The 18,661-nt window shown below is 50.8% G+C and overlaps 2 protein-coding genes across 2 annotated transcripts in view; both read left to right on the top strand.

The window, feature by feature from the left end:
- Isg20l2 (interferon stimulated exonuclease gene 20 like 2) overlaps positions 1-4,633 on the top strand; it is an 11,866-nt gene extending 7,233 nt beyond the window's left edge. The window contains exons 3-4 of the mRNA XM_021157304.1: positions 2,521-2,721; positions 3,184-4,633. Coding sequence (XP_021012963.1) covers positions 2,521-2,721; positions 3,184-3,297 — 315 coding nt within the window. The 3' untranslated portion in view covers positions 3,298-4,633. The remainder of the gene's footprint in view (positions 1-2,520; positions 2,722-3,183) is intronic.
- Positions 4,634-12,672: 8,039 nt separating this feature from the next.
- Crabp2 (cellular retinoic acid binding protein 2) lies at positions 12,673-17,366 on the top strand. The gene is made up of 4 exons (XM_021158879.1): positions 12,673-12,890; positions 16,108-16,286; positions 16,470-16,586; positions 16,977-17,366. The coding sequence occupies exons 1-4, from the start codon at positions 12,821-12,823 to the stop codon at positions 17,025-17,027; spliced, it is 417 nt and encodes a 138-aa protein (XP_021014538.1). The 5' UTR covers positions 12,673-12,820; the 3' UTR covers positions 17,028-17,366.
- Positions 17,367-18,661: the final 1,295 nt, after the last annotated feature.

The following is an 18,661-nucleotide window of genomic DNA, read 5'->3' on the forward strand; positions in this document are numbered from 1 at the left end:
CCTCTGCCTCCCAAGTGCTGGGATTAAAGGCGTGCGCCACCACGCCCGGCCCCCAGTGATTCTTTTAATGCTAGACAGTCCACTGAAGGAAGTTTATCAGAGATGAAGTAGCTAGGGGGTTTTAAAAAGGCAGGAAGTACCAGGCATGTTGGTGCACACCTTTAATCCCAGCATTGAGGAGGCAAGGCCAGGCGGAGCTTTAAACTTGAATCGAGCCAGGACTACACAGTGGGGTTTCTAAAAAACAAAAGGAAAGAGATGCCAAGGCACTTCCTCTCTCCAGGGCACAGTTGTGTAGACATGTGGGAGAGGTCCCAGCTTCAGTGAGGGCAGCTAAGGGCCAGAGGAGATGAAGCGTGTGCTGGGGGAGACTGGGCAGAGCACAGAGCAGATGCTTGTTGGTTGAACCTACCCGGGTGAAGACACGCTGTGTGGTGTTCATCACCAAGCATTTCACCTTGCTCAAGCTGGGGTTATGAATCTGAGATGAGCCCAGATGCCTTACTAAGTGGGTCCCCTGAAAACTGCAGGACTGCTGCTGCTTTCACAGTACCGTTTTGAGTATGGCCTGCAGAACCTGTAAGATTTTAAATGCTGAGACATTAGTTGGTTTCAAGACAAGTATCCAGAAAACCCCATCTACAGCTTTACCCTCCCCCCCTTTTTTTTTCCCCGAAACAGGGTTTCTCTGTATAGCCCTGGCTGTCCTGGAACTCACTTTGTAGACCAGGCTGGAGTTCTGCCTCTGCGTCCCAAGTGCTGGGATTAAAGGCGTGTGCCACCACGCTTGGCTTTTTTTCTTAATAAGTTTTTTTTTTTTTTTTTAATTTATATGAGTACACCGTAGCTGTCTTCAGACACACCAGAAAAGGGCATCAGATCTCATTACGGATGGTTGTGAGCCACCAAGTGGTTGCCGGGAATTGAACTCAGGACCTTTGGAAGAGCAGTCAGTGCTCTAAACCACTGAGCCATCTCACCAGCCCCAGCTTTACTCTTTCAATGGCTATTGTTTGTTTGCTTTCTTAGCTTTTTTTTTCTCTCATTTTGTGAAGATGGAGTGTGTGGTGACATGAGTGCAGAGGTTAGAGGGTGACTTGTGGTGACTGGTTCTCTCCTCTCGTGTGGGTCTCAGGAGTCATCGAAGATCATCAAACGTGGTGACAAGAATCTTTATCTTCGGGGTCCATCTTACTGGCCTACCACCTTGAAGCAGGCTCTCATCTATCCCAGGCTAGCCTCATGTCTCTCAGTCTAGTCTCAAACCTTCTGTGGAGCCAAAAATGACCTTTAACTTCAGTTCTTCCTACTTGGACCTCCCAAGTATAGGGATGACAGGCCTGTGCCAATGTGCACAGTTATTGTGGTGCTGGGACCCAGGGTTTTCCGCATGCTAGGCAAGCACGCTGAGCCACATCCCCAGATCTAACCCCCCCACCCCCACCACCTTTTTTTTAATTTATTTTATTTTTTTAAGATTTATTTGCCGGGGGCTGGTGAGATGGCTCAGCAGGTAAGAGCACCCGACTGCTCTTCCAAAGGTCCTTAGTTCAAATCCCAGCAACCACATGGTGGCTCACAACCATCCGTAACAAGATCTGACTCCCTCTTCTGGTGTGTCTGAAGACAGCTAAAGTGTACTTACATGTAATAAATAAATAAATCTTAAAAAAAAAAAAGATTTATTTGCCGGAAGAGGGCATGAGATCCCATTACAGATGGCTGTGAGCCACTGTGTGGTTGCTGATGATTGAACTCATCACCTCTGGAATAGCATACAGTGCTTTTAATTGCTGAGCCATCTCTACAGCCCCGCCAACCCTGTTTTTTGAGAGAAGTCTCTTGTAGTAGCTCAGCCCATACTGTAACTTTCAGTCTGCCTGCCTCAGCTGTCTTTGTGCTGGAATTGTAGGATTATATAACCTTGCATAGTGATTAATTTTTTTGTAAGGATTTATCTTTAATTGTGTGTATATGTGGTTTTACATGTGTGTGCAGTGCCTTCGGAGACCCAAGGAGGATGTCAGATCCTCTCAAACTGTGGTCACAGGCAGTTTTGAGTCACCCTACATAAGTGCCAGGAACTGAACTCTAGTCCTCTTGCAGAGTACACACTTTAACTGCTGAGTTAGCCCCATGATCAGCATCTTTATGTCCCATGGAGACTGAAGGAAGCAGCTAGGGATAATGGTCGGTGGTAGAGCATTTACTTGGCATCTAGAAGGCCTCAGGTTCTTCGGGGATGGGAGAATGCTGATAACCATTGTTGAGATGGAAGTTACTAAACATGTAAGGAACCTCTGGTGATGTAGATCCAAACAGGATTGCATAGCAGTTCTCTAGGGAAAGGAGAGCTGGAGTTCTGAAGGAGAAACAGTTGTGGAAGGGGACATTTCAAGAATGGGGTGAGGGTGGAGGTGGTGGGGTGGTATGTTGGTGATGGCCATGTTGGGCCTTCACGATCTAATAAGCTCCACCTTTGAGTATGGCTTCTCATTACCCCCTATGTGCTCATTCTAGATCTTGAAGATACTCTCAGGGAAGGTAGTGGTAGGGCATGCCATTCACAATGACTACAAAGCCCTACAGTACTTTCATCCCAAGTCCCTCACCAGAGACACTTCCCAGATACCACTCCTCAACCGGAAGGCTGACTGCCCAGAAAATGTCACTTTGTCTCTGAAGCATCTCACCAAGAAGCTGCTGAGTCGGGACATCCAGGTAACTTTTCTCCAAGTGCCCCCACCAAAGGTGACCCGGCAGCCCTGTCTGCAAGGAGAGATAGTAAATCCCGGTGCCTATAGACCGCACCAGATGCTACAGTGGGAGAGAAGAGCACTCAGCATTTCACATGCTCAGCAGTCGAGGACGTGGCCACAGAATATGGAGCTCTGGGTACATGTCACACAGGGACAGTTAAGAAAGAAGACCCAGACAGTCTGTTTGACCTGAAATGTCTTGCCTCTGCAGAGCTTAATAATATGATACATACCCATTGTCACTGAAATGAGCAGGCTTTCTGGGAGTTGAAACTGAAATGTGCTAGGGAGGAGGGCCCTAGTAGACTTGTGACTACAATTCATAAACTATAGAAGAGAAAGTATAGACGACTAGCGGGTTGCAGGGAGTCCAGAGTTGTCTGGGAAAAGCAACAGTTCTTGTCTTCATGTTCTTTTCCTTTAGGTTGGAAATAGTGGACATTCCTCGGTGGAAGATGCCCAGGCCACAATGGAGCTGTACAAGTTGGTTGAAGTTGAATGGGAACAGCACCTGGCCCAGAATCCTCCAGAAAATTAGCAATCCCAGGGAGACACATGCAGTAGACCAACCCACAGTTCTTCCAGCTTCTCACCTGCAGAAGCTAGAATCACTGGGGAGAGGGGCTTGACCAGAGGCTTAATACCCATTGAAATTTCATCTCAGCTATTTTGGTCACTGTGTGTTAAGTGTCTCGTGGAAGAGGAGAGCTTTCATGTTAAACCCACCTCTAGGTCAGGCAGGTGGCTCAGACCTATAATCCCAGATACTTGGGAGGCTGAAACCGGTTATAGATGTAAAGACTGCCTGGACTACAGAATTAATTCTAGGCCAGTGACACCCTGTCTTAACATAAAAAGAGGGCCAGGGGTAAAGCCCAGTGCTAGAACACTTACCTAGCATGCATAAGCCACTAGGTACAGTCTCCAGCAGTGGGGTGGGGGGAGGGTAGAAGGAATGGAACACAATGTCATGAACCATAACTGTTTACTTCTTTAGAGTGCTAACCACATGTCACAGGGTGCTTGTGCCAGTCAGCCTTGACTTTGAGGAAGCAAGGCACACCAGGGAAAACAGTGTCCCACACTACCTTCTCTATGGGACACATGTCATAGATATGTCTCCTTTTGATGGGGAGTGAGGTAAAGGAATAGCTGTTGCCAGGTCTGGCCTCAAACACTTGGGCTCAGATGACTTCTTCCTCAGCCTCAAGAGTAGCTGGGACTACAGGTGTGTTTTCACCTCTGTGCCTGGTTCTTTTAATCTTTTTTTTGTTTGTTTGTTTGTTTTTGTTTTTCGAGACAGGGTTTCTCTGTATAGCCCTGGCTGTCCTGGAACTCACTTTGTAGACCAGGCTGGCCTCGAACTCAGAAATCCGCCTGCCTCTGTCTCCCGAGTGCTGGGATCAAAGGCGTGCGCCACCACGCCCGGCATGGTTCTTTTAATTTTATGGGATTTTTTGTTCTAAAGTAAATAACAGTATCTTTTCACTTTCAGACGAGTCCTGATTGGAGCTCAGCATAATGGTCTGTAATCTCAGGAGTCTGGAGGCCAAGGCGGGGAGATCAAAAGTTTAAGATCAATCTGAGTGCATAGAAAAAGCTCTGGGTCAGAGAAGTAGAAACAGAGAAGGAAAGAATTTTGTGGTTGCTTGTTGAATTTTATAGCCACGTTACATAGCACTGACTAACAGTGTTTACTTAATTTAGGTTCCACTTAGTTTAAAAAGAATTTGTATAGTTTTAATCGTCTTTCAGCCTTCCACCTTGCAAATGCGGCCTCTTAATTCATACAATTCTTTTTATGGATTTTTATAATAGAAAACTGGTGGGTTTTGTTTTTTGTTTTTTTACATATAAAGATGTATTTTTATTTTATTTATGTGTATGTGTGTGCTTTCAGGGTCCAGGAGGGGTCAGATCCTGCAGAACTAAAGCTTGAGGCCATTGTGAGTGTCTGGGAAGTGGGTGCTGGCAGTGAGGCTGAGGTCCTCTAGGAGAGCCAGCTCTTCAGCTCACGTAGTGGATTCTTTTTGGCTTTGTATTAAATAAGATCTCGGGGTGTGGAGGGCTGTGTAGTCCTGTGGGGATTTCTAGGCTCTCTGGATGGGACACTGGAGCCCTCATTTGCTGGATGATCTGAAGCTCTGGTAAGCCTTTGTCACACACAGTGCCTTAGCTTTCCTGTCACACTTGAAGTGACACCCTAAGCCGTGCAGGCACATATAGAGGGGAGTGTGGTGGAGTGAGTCCATGTACATAAGGGAGGAAGGGAGCTTGGTGACGCAGCCTGCCAGCTCTTCCTCAGTGGTACACACCGTCGTCTCCTGAAGGTGAGTCACGGGTCTGCAGCACGGTTGTCCCTACTCTGTGGAGCCGTGTCCCTGTCCCTTCATGATTTCATTTTATCATTTACTTCTTGGAGTTTTAATACCAGATCCTGAGTTCTACCCTTGGTTTATATGGGGTGGTAATTGATTATGGGGGTGGGGGTGGGGGGCTGTGGTAAGACTGCTGTCCTCTGTGAGATCTTCACTGTGCCCTGCCCTATACTGAGCCCTTGAGCTGTACTGTGTCATTCTAAGCTGGTTGGGATTTTTTTGCTTATGTGCATGGGAGTTTTGCCTATATGTATAACTGCACTACTTGTGTGCCTGGTGTCCATGGAGGCCATTGGGGTGTGTCAGATCCCCTGGAACTGGGTTTACAGACAGTTGTAAGATCTCACATGGGTGCTGGGAATCAAACCCAGGTCTCTTGCAAAAGCAGCCAGTGCTCTTAACCACTGGGCCATTTCTCCATCCCCTCAAGGCAGTATTCTAACTTAACAGTTGAGGAGACTGAGGTTAAGCAAAAGGTAAGGTGTCTATCGCAGGCCAAGGAGGTAGAGGTTGCATTGGCACTCAGGTTTGCTGAGTGGGCCTGAAGTCCCTGCCTTGCTGTCAGCGAGCATCTGAGTAGTATCTGGCAGGATATGGGCACTACACCCAGTGTCTGTTCTGTACTGGGTGGTGTGTTAGACACTGGAAATGGTATTATCTTTGGCCCTGAAGAAGAAAAGCTAAGAAACCTCACTGAGCCACACATTTGCTCTCTAGAGCCAAGATTTAATGCTGGTTAATAAGATGAGCAGGTGTGTATTTCTGAAAGACAATGCTGTCTGCTGTAGGGAATCTGCATTGGGGAAGGGCCAAGAGGTGAGCCACCTGTGGAGTGGGAGGAGAATGTGAGTATCAGAGTAGGTGACATTAGCAGGATCAGGAGGTTGGGACAAGAGAGGGATAGATGTGTTGAATACTTCAACAAAGCCCAGGGGAGGATTCACCAACAAAGAGGGTTTGAGAAAGATAAGGTGGGTAGTTTCTGGCTTCCTGAGCAACTGTGGATAGCCAGCTGGGTAGTTGACAAGTTTAGCAGATGGAAAGAGACCTGAGCCTAAAACTAAGGTTTTCAGTCAACCTTGCAAGGCTGGGTTTTAGAGGCTCTTATCTGTTATCTTGGCTCTCGTGAGGTAGAGATAGGAAGATCATTAAGGTTTGGGGTTTTGAAATGGTCTCACTATGGAGTTTCTTTGAGTTCAAGGGCAGCTTGGTCTACAGAGTGAGTTCCAGGGCAGCCAAAGCTATGAAGAGAGACCTTGTCTCTAACAAAACACCATCAACCTCTGGCCTCCACATGTGTGCACAGGCACATATGTGTGCCCTATAAACACGTAGGCACACATACACAAATTGAATGGGTCCCACATACCCTTCAGTGCTCCAGAGTGAGACTCTAGGGTAGACATAGATCAGAAGACTGCATGCATAATGTTAGCCTGAGTAAGAAGTTTCTCAGTCCAGGGCCTGGGATCCTAACCCAACCTTTCTGAGTAGCAAGCTGCACAGTGAATCTCTGCCAGAGCAGCGAGTTCCCCAAAGGCCGTGCCCTATGATTACACCCTATGGAATCCTGCTCAGTGAAGTGTCTTAGTTTGGGTTACTACTGCTATGATGAAACCACAGCCAAGAGCAAATTGGGGGAGAAAAGGGTTCATTTGGTTTATGCTTCATACTTATTGTCCATCTCTGAAGGGAGTTAGGCTGGGAACTCAAACAGCAGGAACCTGGAGGCAGAAGCTAATATAGAGACTGTGGAGAGATGCTGTTTACTGGCTTGCTCTGCCTTCTTTCTTATGGAACCCAGGACCACCAGCCTAGGGATGGCACAACCACAATAGGTTGGGCCTGCCTACAGCCCAATCATATGGAGGCGTTTTCTCAATTGACATTCTTCTCAGATAACCCCAGTCTATGTCAAGTTGACATAGAATTAGCCTGCACAGTTGGTTACTTATTTGTAAGGAGTCTTTGAGAGCTGGGTGTTGGTGGCGCACGCCTTTAATCCCAGCACTTGGGAAGCAGAGACAGGTGGATTTCTGAGTTCGAGGCCAGCCTGGTCTACAAAGTGAGTTCCAGGACAGCCAGGGCTACACAGAAACCCTGTCTCGAAAAAACAACAACAACAAAAAAGAATCTATGAGAAGCCCCAGATTATAGTTCAAAGAGGAAGAAGGCAGGAGTGCCATGCCGAGGCTGCTGGGAGGGAACTGGAGCCCACACCTAGAGAATCCAGCCTGGCTGCCGCATACTGGGCTGGCTAGCAGAGTAGGTAGAAAGGTGTTCTTGTGAGTCCTGATCATTGAATATCTCTGGCTCTGGGCCAGCTACCAGTGTACTAGGAAGACCCACCACTGACAACCCAGATCACAGGGAAACCAGTGCTACCAGGACTTGAGAGGTGTGAGACCAAGACTGAATGACAGCATGGTTGGCAGCTATAAAATCCAGGAAATACTGGCCTCTTTGATTCCCCAGGGAAATGTTCCTGCTAATTCCCAAGTTCCAAAGCTCTCACTTGGATGGCTTGGCTCAAGTGAGAGGAGTGGCAGGCAGGAGAGAGTTGAAGACATCACTTGGATAGCATACATACTCAGGCTAACAAGTTCACGGGCCTCAGCCCAGTGCCCACTGGGAGTGAGGCATCCTGGAACCCTGACAGACCAGATGAGGTAGGGGTCTGGGGTGGTTGTGGGACAGTTTAGTTTTGCTTTGACAGAACTTTTTTTTCCAGAACTGTTGCCCACAGGGAGGAAAATCAGAACTTGCCACTTCATATATCTTTCTCCCATTTTGTTCATGCAGTCCAGAGCATAGTGTTAGATCTAGGTGAATGTGGGGACCTCTTCCCCTCACCCACCCTGCTCTTTCATCCACTCCCTGGCCTTGCTCTTAGAGATAGAAGTGGAAGTCAGGTGAAGAACAAGGCCTTGAACTGAGTAAGGCACCAGATACTTGGATTCTTTTTTTTTTTTTTTAATCTATAGCCTTATTATGTGTATGTGCTTGAATGCATGTATATTGTACACTGAATGCATGCCTGGTACCCAGGAAGGCCAGGAAAGGGCATCAGATCCACTGGAACTAGAGTTATGAAAGGTTGTGAGTCACCATGTGGGAGCTAGGATTCAAACCTAGGCCATCTGGAAAAACAGCACAAGTGCTCTTAACCACTGATCCCTCTCTGCCCCTAAAGTAGACTTGTAACCCTGCTTATCTACTGATTCAAGATGGCAAGGGTTAGCCGGGGGTGGTGGCGCACGCCTTTAATCCCAGCACTCGGGAGGCAGAGGCAGGTGGATTTCTGAGTTCGAGGCCCGCCTGGTCTACAGAGTGAGTTCCAGGACAGCCAGAGCTACACAGAGAAACCCAGTCTCGAAAAACAAACAAACAAAAAAAAGATGGCAAGGGTTGCCTCCATCTCTTCTGAACCTCAGCATCTCAGTGGCATGGGAAACCAGAGGAGCGTTTCAGATCCCAGCTCTCTGTGAGCGCAGGAAAAGCAGCACCAGGGAGGTGACTGGATTGTGGGTTCTCCAGCCCCAGTGCCCTGGGCAAAGAGTTGGAGATGCCTGGGCTGTCTAGAGCTATGTGTCTTTTTCAGAACAGGCCCTTTTCCCCATGTGCCATAAAACCTATCGGTCCGGTCTGTTGAGCTTGCCCATGGCCGCAGCCCATCCCTCCTACCTTGGCTGCTAGGGCTGAATGCAGGACACTGTGTTTGTGGCAGATGGGTACAGTACTAGAAACCAGACCATAGAGCCAGCCCAAGTGTAACTGCAGGTCAGTCTCCCAGCAGGGGACTGAGACTAAGTCTGGACACGTCCTCAGCCAGTGCATCCCTACCCCACCCTCCTGTCTTCCTGGCTCAGCCAGCCCAGCCCAGCCCAGCCCTGAGGAGAGCGTTGGCAGCTGGAGCTGGGAAAAGCATGGCAGAGCCAAGAACAACAGAGGCCCCGCCTGGGTGCTGTACAGACCCTCTTCTGGCCTGTGGTAGCCCCTCCTTCTGCCTCAGCTTTTCCTATTGTTTCTTTCCAGCCTCCTGTGCTGTCTTCCTGGTCCTATTTGCCTTCCCTTGCCAGACCCCAGGCTGGCCTTGCAGATCACAGCATCTTCCACTTTTGGGTGGAAATCAGGGTTTTCAGGGTCCTCTGTTCTTTTCTGGCTCTGCATCCAAATGTTTCTGGGAGGTAGGTTGCTTTCTTTCTAGGTCCCTGACCCTGTCTTACAGCTTTGGGGTTCTACTGCCCTTCATTCTGCTACAATGACAAAGGCTGGGTCTCTGAGCCAGGGAGACAGGCAGAGGTACCAGAAAGAGTCCCTTTGGCATGGAGGACCCCAGTGAAAGGTGGGCTGTCGATCTAGGCTCTCTGCAAGTAGAGTCCCGAGGGTGCAAGGGCTCAGGAGACACAGATCTAATGCATGACAGCCAGCCTTTGTTCTGGCTCAGAACACCACCACCACCTCCTCCTCCAGCCCAAACTGGCTGGCTTTTACTTTGGAAGTCCGGCTCAACAATTACTGACCCAATAGAGACAGTAATACCACATTCAGCAAACCCCTCCACCAGTAGCGACCTTGGCAGAGTCTCTCTGTGGTCCTGATGGGGGTGAGGCTGGGGATTCTGTGACTTTGCTGCTCTTCCTATCCCCAGTCAACCCTGGCCTCTTCCATGATGGACTGACTTGGTGGTTCCTCATGCTCCATGGCCTCATGGGAAGGGGTAGAGAGGGTAGAGTTGTCTCCTATACTGCAGCCCTCTTAACTTGTTTCTTGCTGCCATCTCAGCCCATTTCTCTTCCTCCGCTCTAAGCCTGAGACCACCTTCCTCCTAGCCACACAATGGAACAAAGCACCAGAGTGACCCTCACTCTGCACTGCTCTGTTCCCAACTCCATCCTCCGCTTGCCTCCGCTTCCCTATTGTGTCTCCAACTCCTGTCGGGAGAGGGGCCCCCAAGAGGGCTATGATCACTGGAATGGGGTCACTTGGGGCAGATCTGCAGCAGATTTAGTTATAATTGAAAGACCAGAGGCACCGGGAAATTCCTTTCCTTATTGATCCCAGTGGGAAATTAAAACCAGTAGTTGGGCTTGGGGCTCTTAATGGTGGCAGCTCCTCCCATTGAACAGCTCTGAGGCCCTAGCCCCTGTCCCCTTGTTAGTTGGATACCCCATCCACTTGTGCTAGCCCGCCTCCTAGGCCCCTCATCCCTCAGTGTCTCTTCCCAGCTGCTCATGTCTGCAGATTCCCCTGGAATAAAAGGGCTGCTGGAGGCCAAAAGCCCTAGCCCTAGCATATTGCCCCCTCCCTCCCTCATTCAGCAAAGTTGGGGTGTGAGGAGCTCTGGCCCTGAACTGCCAAACCACAAACACATCTGGAAAGAATTCCCCGCCCAGTCCCACTTCCCTTTGTCTTCCTTCTGTCTCTGGAAATCCTAGCCAGTTGCTAGAGGAGGGAGGTGGTGGGGGTAAAAGGAAGGGAGTGGGCCCAGGGCATCCACTCCCACCTGGGGAAACTTCCTCCAGGGCTCTAGTCTTAGTGGGACTCTCCACCTGACCTGGGTTCCTCTAAACTGCTATCCCAGGCTTCCTTCCTAGGCTGTGTCCTCACCCATCATCCTCATGACCATCAGTAAAGTTCTCAAGGCTCCTGGAAAAGGGCTTGCCTGCCCTTTTCTCTTGTAAGAGGGAAAATGCTACCTGGGCTCCAGGAGTCTGGAGAAGTAGAAATTTGACACAGTGACCACCGGTATGGGAGGTAGGGACACTGGGGGAGTGGGAGGGGAGCATCAGGCTCCTGTTTTTTTGCGTTGTTCCTTCTGCAGGCCATTCCTTATTTCTTGGTCTAGAAGCCAAATTTCACTGTCAGAACCAATAATCATCCCGTTGTACCTACCTACAGCAAAGCTGCACTGAACGCGGGAAAGGTTGCAACCTATACTCAGAGCGCTCTCAGATTCCCCTTTCTCCCACCTAGCTAAGCATCTGCAGTGGCGAAACTGCTAGACCCACGTGCCTCCTCTTCCAGAAGCCTATGCCTCCTACGCCCCCCTGCCCGCCCCCGCCCCCCCTGCCCGCCCCCGCTCCCAAATAAGCATTCCGCTTTAAAATTTAGAGTCCTAGACTCAAGCCGGCTTGTCCTACTCCCTTCTGAGTGTTGGTGGCCGGGTGGGGGGTGGGGAGAGCGGAGATCCAGAAGCCCTTCTGAGAGGCAGCCTTCCTCCCTCATCCTCTCAAGTTTTCCACACCCCATTATTCGGGATTGCCTCGATGAAGACCTGACTCTCGTGACACTGTCTGGCCTCTGAGTGAGGTTAATCCTTCAGGCCCTGTCCTCAGCTCAGTTCGACTCCCCAACCAAAGCCTGCCAAGTCCCCAGTTCACCAGGTCAGGGCTGCCTGTTCCAACCTTGGCCACCTAGATGAGAAGGGGCCAGGGACCCTGTTTGAGATCCTGAGGGGACTACGAAGATGGCCCCGGGAGACTGAGGACGAATGCCAAAGAAAGGGCAAACACTTGTAGCTCCAGCACAGAGCAACGTTGTTTCTGGCTTTGGGTTACCCGCGTGCCTCCGAGGCCGCTCCTGTCCTTTCTGCTCCTATCTCGCTGTCTTTCCACTAGGGTTTCACCCACGTAAAAATCATCTTCGGAGAGGAGCGGCTGATCCACCACACTTTCAGCTCTGGATGGGGACGTCTCAGACCCACCCCCTCCCCACACAGCCAGCCTTCCCCCAATTCCAGTGGCAACGCGGCAAGCCGCGGGGGGGGGGGGTTGGGGGGCGCTGGGCGTCTTTCTCCCCCCTTTGTGGCCCAGGGGGCCCAGGGAAGCGAAGCCACCGAGAAAGCGCCTTAATAAAAGAGTCGTGTCAAGTGATTGGCTGTGACCTCTGCCCTTCTAGCCTCGAGCCGGGGGCTCCTGCTTAACCCTTCAATGTCCGTCCAGGGCTTGGAGAGGAATGAATGAGTTGCCTTGTGCTCACTTCAGGCGTCCCCAGGCACTACTTGAACCCAGAGCTGAGTCAAGAGGTGGAGGACAGAGCAGTACCTCCGTGTCACCCAAAAGAACGCTTGAATTCCGAGTTGTTTCATTGAGTCCATTTCGACTGCCGGTTGCCAGGAGCCCCTAATTCTTGCGCTAGTGGGGTCTCCGGATGCCTGGCGCCGAGCTGTCCAGAGCACCGAATCTGGTAGAGGACTAGTAGGGAACTGGTGAAACGGGACCTGTGTTCGCCCTGCAGACCCAGAGAGCATCCGTGACCCAGGCGAGCCGTGCCCTGTTCTTGCCAGAGGCACAAACCCGGTTCTTGCCTTCTGACGCTTCTCGGTCCGCCTACTAATGCGGGAGAAGGGTATCTTGGCTCTTGGAGAACCCTGGACCCACCCACATTTCTAGAAACAGGAGGGATTCCGGAAAGGATGGGGGTGAAGTGGTCACAGAGCAGGGCCCCCAGGTGGTGTGGAAGGCGGGGCGGGGGCGGGGGCGGGGCCGCCTCATGCACCAGCTGGGTATAAAAGCCTAGAGCTCTGGCGCCCAGCGGCTGTGCAATTGTCCTCCACGCGGCTTGGTCCCCAGGTGGAAGGATCTGTTCTGCAAAGGAGACAGCAAAGTATCTTTAGCCTAAAGGACTCAACGTCCAGTGTTCTAGTTGAAGATCTAAAGAGAAAACCACCTTGCTGCCACTATGCCTAACTTTTCTGGCAACTGGAAGATCATCCGATCGGAAAACTTTGAGGAAATGCTAAAAGCTCTGGGTAAGGAGGTTTTCGTGAATTGGAAAGGGAGGGCAAGAAGGGCGCTGGGGTCTTTAGAGCTGAGGCTGAATAAACGGAATGAGGCCGAATCAGGGAATGTACCTGGGAGCCTGCATCCCAGGAAAGGGGCGTGCCCGGATACCCTGGGTCCTGGGGCACCAGGCCCAAGACTCTTAAATCCTACTTTCTGAGGCTGGGCGCCCACCAGTGCCAGCTTCAACGGTGACTCAGAGCCTGTGAAGCAAGTAGAAACCAGAAGCACGAGGTTAGTCTCAGGAGGGGTTGGCTAGCCTCGGCGCCTGGACCTGCTGACCAGAGCACCTGGCTCTGAGCTTTAAGAATCCAGAATCCAGGCAGGGAGCCCCTCGGACATTCCAAGATCTTTCCGCGTACCCTAACAGTAACCCAATCCCGACGACAGGTCCATTATCCTCAACACTTGGCTCCGCCCACCAGGTGGTCCACCACTTCAGCTCCCCGACCCTCCCCCACACCTTGCACTTCCCACTCCAGTCTCCCCACCCCACCCCACCCCACCCCCACCTGTGAGACACATATTTTCCTACAGCAACCGGCTCCCAAGCCCTAAAATCGCTCTGGACAATTACCACTTTCTTAGATTTCAACAAATGTCCTCGTGTGAAACACCAATCCCCATTTCCGAAAGTCTAGGATTGCCTCCCTCCTCGACACAGACCAGCTGCACCCTGCGCAACTGGGCTGTTAGCCAAGGGTGGGAACACAGGATCCACCCAGACTTTCCCTACCCACCTTCTACTACCCTCTAGGATGCGACTGAGCTAGAAGGTATAGGAAAGGAGAGACATCTGCGGAGAGATGCAGTTAACCGCCCCAGGGAGTGGAAACTACCCCAGAGCCTAAGGGTCAGCATGCCTTCCATTTCTGCACTGGAGAGGAGCCCCTGTTGTGGGAAGCAGGGGATACCCTTGAGGAGCTAGGGGCTGTATAAGAGTGAGTCTGGAGCTAAAAAGAATGTTGCGAGGGCAGTAGGGCCTCTGTTCTCATCTTTCCTCGCTGTTCATTCTCTTTGTGTCAGCTAACCGCAAGGATCCTTAGAGTCAGACCCAGTTTTCTTGCTCCACCCTTGTGAAATTAAAGATCAGAGAATAGAAATTTTCAGAAAAATCTATTGCTGTTTCCTCCCCCATTCGCTCTAAATTCTGGCCCCTCTCTGCAGTGAATGTGGGAGCCTGGCATCACCCCCACCCCCACCCCGGGTTCCAGCTGCAGAGAAAGGCCCAATCCTACAGTCTGCCTTCAGAATGTTTGTCCTCCCCGCAGGGTCTCTCTGAGCCACGCGACTTGCTAGGGGGTAGATTGCAAACAGACCCGTTGTTACACAAACTGCCTGTGTCAGCCAAGGTCAGCTGAGCCAGGACCCCAGCTCTGCAGGCACCAAGGACTGGGGGAGGCGGGGTTCTCCTGAACACAGCCTCCAGAGACTCCACAGTCCCCGTTCAGGGTCCATGTTGTGGGGGAGTTCAGGGCTCACCATGATAATCAGGGCAAACACAGCAGGTCTTTCAGTTAGGACTGGGTGAGTCCACTTTGGGGCTGAATGAAATGTCTCAGGAACCCAGAGCTATGGAATGCATGAGTATTTGTGTGTATATATGGGGAGGGCGGGGAGGGGGGTTGCACGGTGGCAGTGGCTTGTCCCCTGTAGCACCTTGAAGGGCCAGTTCTTCACCTCACCAGGCTTGGAAAAGTGGGGGTGGAGCCTCCTGTTGGTGGCAGAGGGTTGCTCTCCTTCATTTACAGAGTCCTCTGTAAATGAAATGGGGGCAGGGAAGGGAAAATATATGAATGAGGACACAGAGACTCTAAATACACAGAAGCTGAGCGGGACGGCCCTTGGATGATTCTTGGGCTAGGGACATCAGAGGGGAGGCAGAACACTCCCATCCTCTCTTCCCCTTCCCTTCCTTCCTTCCTTTCTTTCTTCCTTCCTTTCTTTCTTTGTTTCTTTTTGTTTGTTTGTTTTTTTGTTTTTCGAGACAGGGTTTCTCTGTATAGTCCTGGCTGTCCTGGAACTCACTCTGTAGACCAGGCTGGCCTCGAACTCAGAAATCCGCCTGCCTCTGCCTCCCAAGTGCTGGGATTAAAGGCGTGCGCCACCATGCCCGGCTCCCTTCCCTCCTTTCAAGACAGCAGAGTTTTCCTTTGAAAGAGACCTGGGAATGTTACAGAGAGCAGTCTGGCGCAGGAAACTTTGTCCAAACCTAGTTTCCGCTTTTTCTTTTTTATTTGCATATATTACCTGCATGTAATAATGGGTTTCACTATGTTCTGGCTTTTTTTTTTCCTCATGGTTTTTTGAGTCAGGGTTTCTCTGTGTAGTTCTGACTGTTCTGGAACGCACTCTATAGAGCAGGTTGGTGAGTTTGAACTCAGAGATCCATCCCCCCTGCCTCTGCCTCCCAAAAAAGGGTATGCACCACCATGCCCTGCTATGTTGTGGCTCTTTCATCCATTGTACTTGCTTTTATTAAAAAAAAAAAAAGTTTCTAGAAACTATGAATGTGCACTTGGCCTTGTGTGTCCCCCATTCTTACTGTGGAGCCATGGGACAATTAGAAGAAGCTGCTGTTTCCTTTTGGCAGTTGAGGAATCTGAAGCCAGAGCCGCTTAAGCTCAGGGTCACCGAGTTTTCGAGTTTTCCTCTGTATGTATCCTCCTCGGCTGAGAATCTGCTCCTTGGGTTTGGGAGGGGCAGGGATTGTACAAATAAAGACCTAACAGGGTAGAGACCTAATAGAACAGGTAGGTAACTGGGGCAGAGAGGGAAGCAACCTGCTTGCCTGGTCTACCCTGCAAGTGGGCATGGGGAATTTAGTAACGGCCAGCCTACCTCACAGTCTCAAACCCAGTGGTGACAGGCCAGAGTGAGGGAAACTGAACTTTAACACATGGGGGAAGCTGACCCTAAGGGTGCTAGGAATGTGTTGCTGGAATTTGGGGAGTCCTGCCTACCTACTGACTCAACAAGGTGGGGTCATATAGCCTGCCTCACCTGGATCCCTCTCTTTCCTCTTTCAATGTATAGCCTTCCTCCTCTTTCCTTATTATCACCCCACCCCTACACTCCACCCCCCACCCACCCACCCAACACACACACACAAGGCCATCAAGATGGGGCTGCTCCAGCTGTCTCATGGCAGCCGGTGCCAGAGCTATCTGTCCTCTCTCCCCGCAGGGGTGAACATGATGATGAGGAAGATCGCTGTGGCTGCAGCCTCCAAGCCAGCTGTCGAGATCAAACAGGAGAATGACACTTTCTACATCAAAACCTCCACCACTGTGCGAACCACGGAGATTAACTTCAAGATCGGGGAGGAATTTGAGGAGCAGACCGTGGATGGGAGACCCTGTAAGGTGAGGGACAGGGAGGGCCCCCTCCGCATCACAGCACCTACTTGCCACATCTAGCTTCCCTAGACTCTTCGCTCTCATGAAGGAGTCCCTAGGAGTGCAGGGTGCTGGAAAGGGGTCTGCCTCTGCCCCCTTTCACTTGCGCAGGCCCTTACTGTGAGCTCTTTGGCCTCTGGTCTCTTGCAGAGTTTGGTGAAATGGGAGAGTGGAAACAAAATGGTGTGCGAGCAGAGGCTTCTGAAGGGGGAGGGCCCCAAGACCTCCTGGAGCCGAGAACTGACCAATGATGGAGAGCTGATCCTGGTGAGCCCTGCCCCATCCCCTCCCCTGGAAGAATCCCTGCTGCCTTCAGCTTTCTCTGCGGGGCTCCAAGCTCCCGCAGATTTAAGAGCAGCTGTGGCCACACCCCTCAACCTCTCGATGGGGACTGTTTGGAAATGCTAACCCTTTTGGGTGCAACAAAGATGTGCCCAGAGGAGCCCAGTGTTTTCCAGCAGGCTATCCCTGACTGCCTATGGGCTCCAGGAGTAAGTGGGTTTCTGCTTGATCCCCAGCAATGATGCCCCCGGCATCCTTGCATCTGTTCTTGCCTGTTTGGGCTTAGAAGTAAAAACAGTCTACCTCCCATCCCCTCCCTCCTTTAAATGAAAGGTGCCCCAGTACTTCACCAGCTAACTACCTCTATCCTTACAGACAATGACAGCAGATGACGTTGTGTGCACCAGGGTCTATGTCCGAGAGTGAGTGCCTACGGGTCCAAGAACTGCCTGAGACTTCTTCCGTGCCCGCTACAGGCCACAAACCTCCCTCCCATGTCCATCTTACAAACTAGCTCTCCCCTTACTCCTGAGGGTCACTGCTTCCTCCAAGGCCTTTTGTTCTTTGCCTTCTCTATGCCAGAGAGGGGCAGAAGCTCAGAACCCTCCCACTGCCATTTGACCCTCCCAGGTCAGCAGTCCCAGCTCCATTCCAGGGTCCTCCCTGGAAGAGACTGTCTCTCTGGCCTCTACTCCTTATCCTTGTAGTCTGTGTGATTTAGAATATTTATTGGTTAATTTTATTAAAATGTTTTAAAATGTAAAACCCGTCTGTGGCTCCCTGCGCAGTGGTAGTCAATGGCCCGGTTAGCCTTTTCTGAAGTGTAATGGGAGAGGTCTCTGTCCCAGCAGGTCAGCTGACCTGTGCCTTACCTGCCTGCCATGAGTATCTCCTCTATTCCCTTCCCCAGCCCTGCGGCCCCAGTCCGAGTGTTGGGTTCTAGAGCTGACTCCCACTCTCTCCACCTGTTTCCCTACGATGACACTGGCCTGTCACAAGGTTCAGGATGAGCTCATTAGCACCCACAGGCTGACCTTGCTCCTGCCTAGGTCTCTCAGGGAAAGGTCTCCTGCCTTGTCTCTGCCACTCTTTCTTCCCCACCTCTGGACCTTTCACCTGCCTTTTCTGCTCCTGGCTTCCCATCTCCCAGGCTCCTTAGAGGAGCTCCTGAGCCTATAGAGTAGACGTTGAGCTGTTCCAGGTGTGACCACAGGCAGGTTACCAAGCATCTTTGTGCCTGTTTTTCTTTTTAAAACAGCACTGGTTTTGTTTTGTTTTGATTTTCATTTAAATTTATTTTATTTTATTATTTTCTGTGTATGAGTGTCTTGCCTGCATGTATGTCTGCTACATGCGTGCCTCAGGAGGTGGGGAGCCTCCATGTGTGTGCTAGGAATCGAACCTGGGTCCTTTGCAAGAAGGACACATGCTTTTAAAACCACTTGGCCAACTCTCCAGCCCCTAACACTTTTGTTTTGTTTTTGTTTTCTGAGACAGGGTTTCTCTGTGTAGCCCTGACTGTCCTGGAACTGGAGAGGCTGACCTCAAACTCAGATATCCTCCTACCTCTCTCTACCTCCCACGTGCTGGGATTAAAGGTGTGTGGCACCATTACTGCCCACAAAACTGTTTTAAAGCTTGATGGCTTATACCTTTAATCCCAGCACTTGGGAGGCTGAAGCAGTGAGTGAGTTTGAAGCCCGCCTGAGCACAGTGTGACTGGTCTCAGAGTGACTCAGGGGATGGCTTGGTGGGAGTAAGTGCTTGTTGTGGGAGCATGAGCACCCAAGTTTGGATCCTTGGAACTCAAACAGTATGGTTGAATGTGGTAGCATTCTTCCAGGGAGGTAGGAGGCAGAGATAGACAAGAATCCCTGTAGGTTCATGGGCTAGCCTGGTGTACAGAGTGGTGACCAGCAAAACAGCAAGAGAACATATTTCAAAGAAAGTTGAAGACATGAACTGACACATGAGGCTGTCTTCTGATCTCCACTTGTGTTATGGTCTGTGTCTGCCTTCATACACACACACACACACACACAGAGAGAGAGAGAGAGAGA

This window comes from Mus caroli, chromosome 3 (genome assembly GCF_900094665.2).
Source record: "Mus caroli chromosome 3, CAROLI_EIJ_v1.1, whole genome shotgun sequence".
In the NCBI taxonomy this organism is placed as follows: domain Eukaryota; kingdom Metazoa; phylum Chordata; class Mammalia; order Rodentia; family Muridae; genus Mus; species Mus caroli.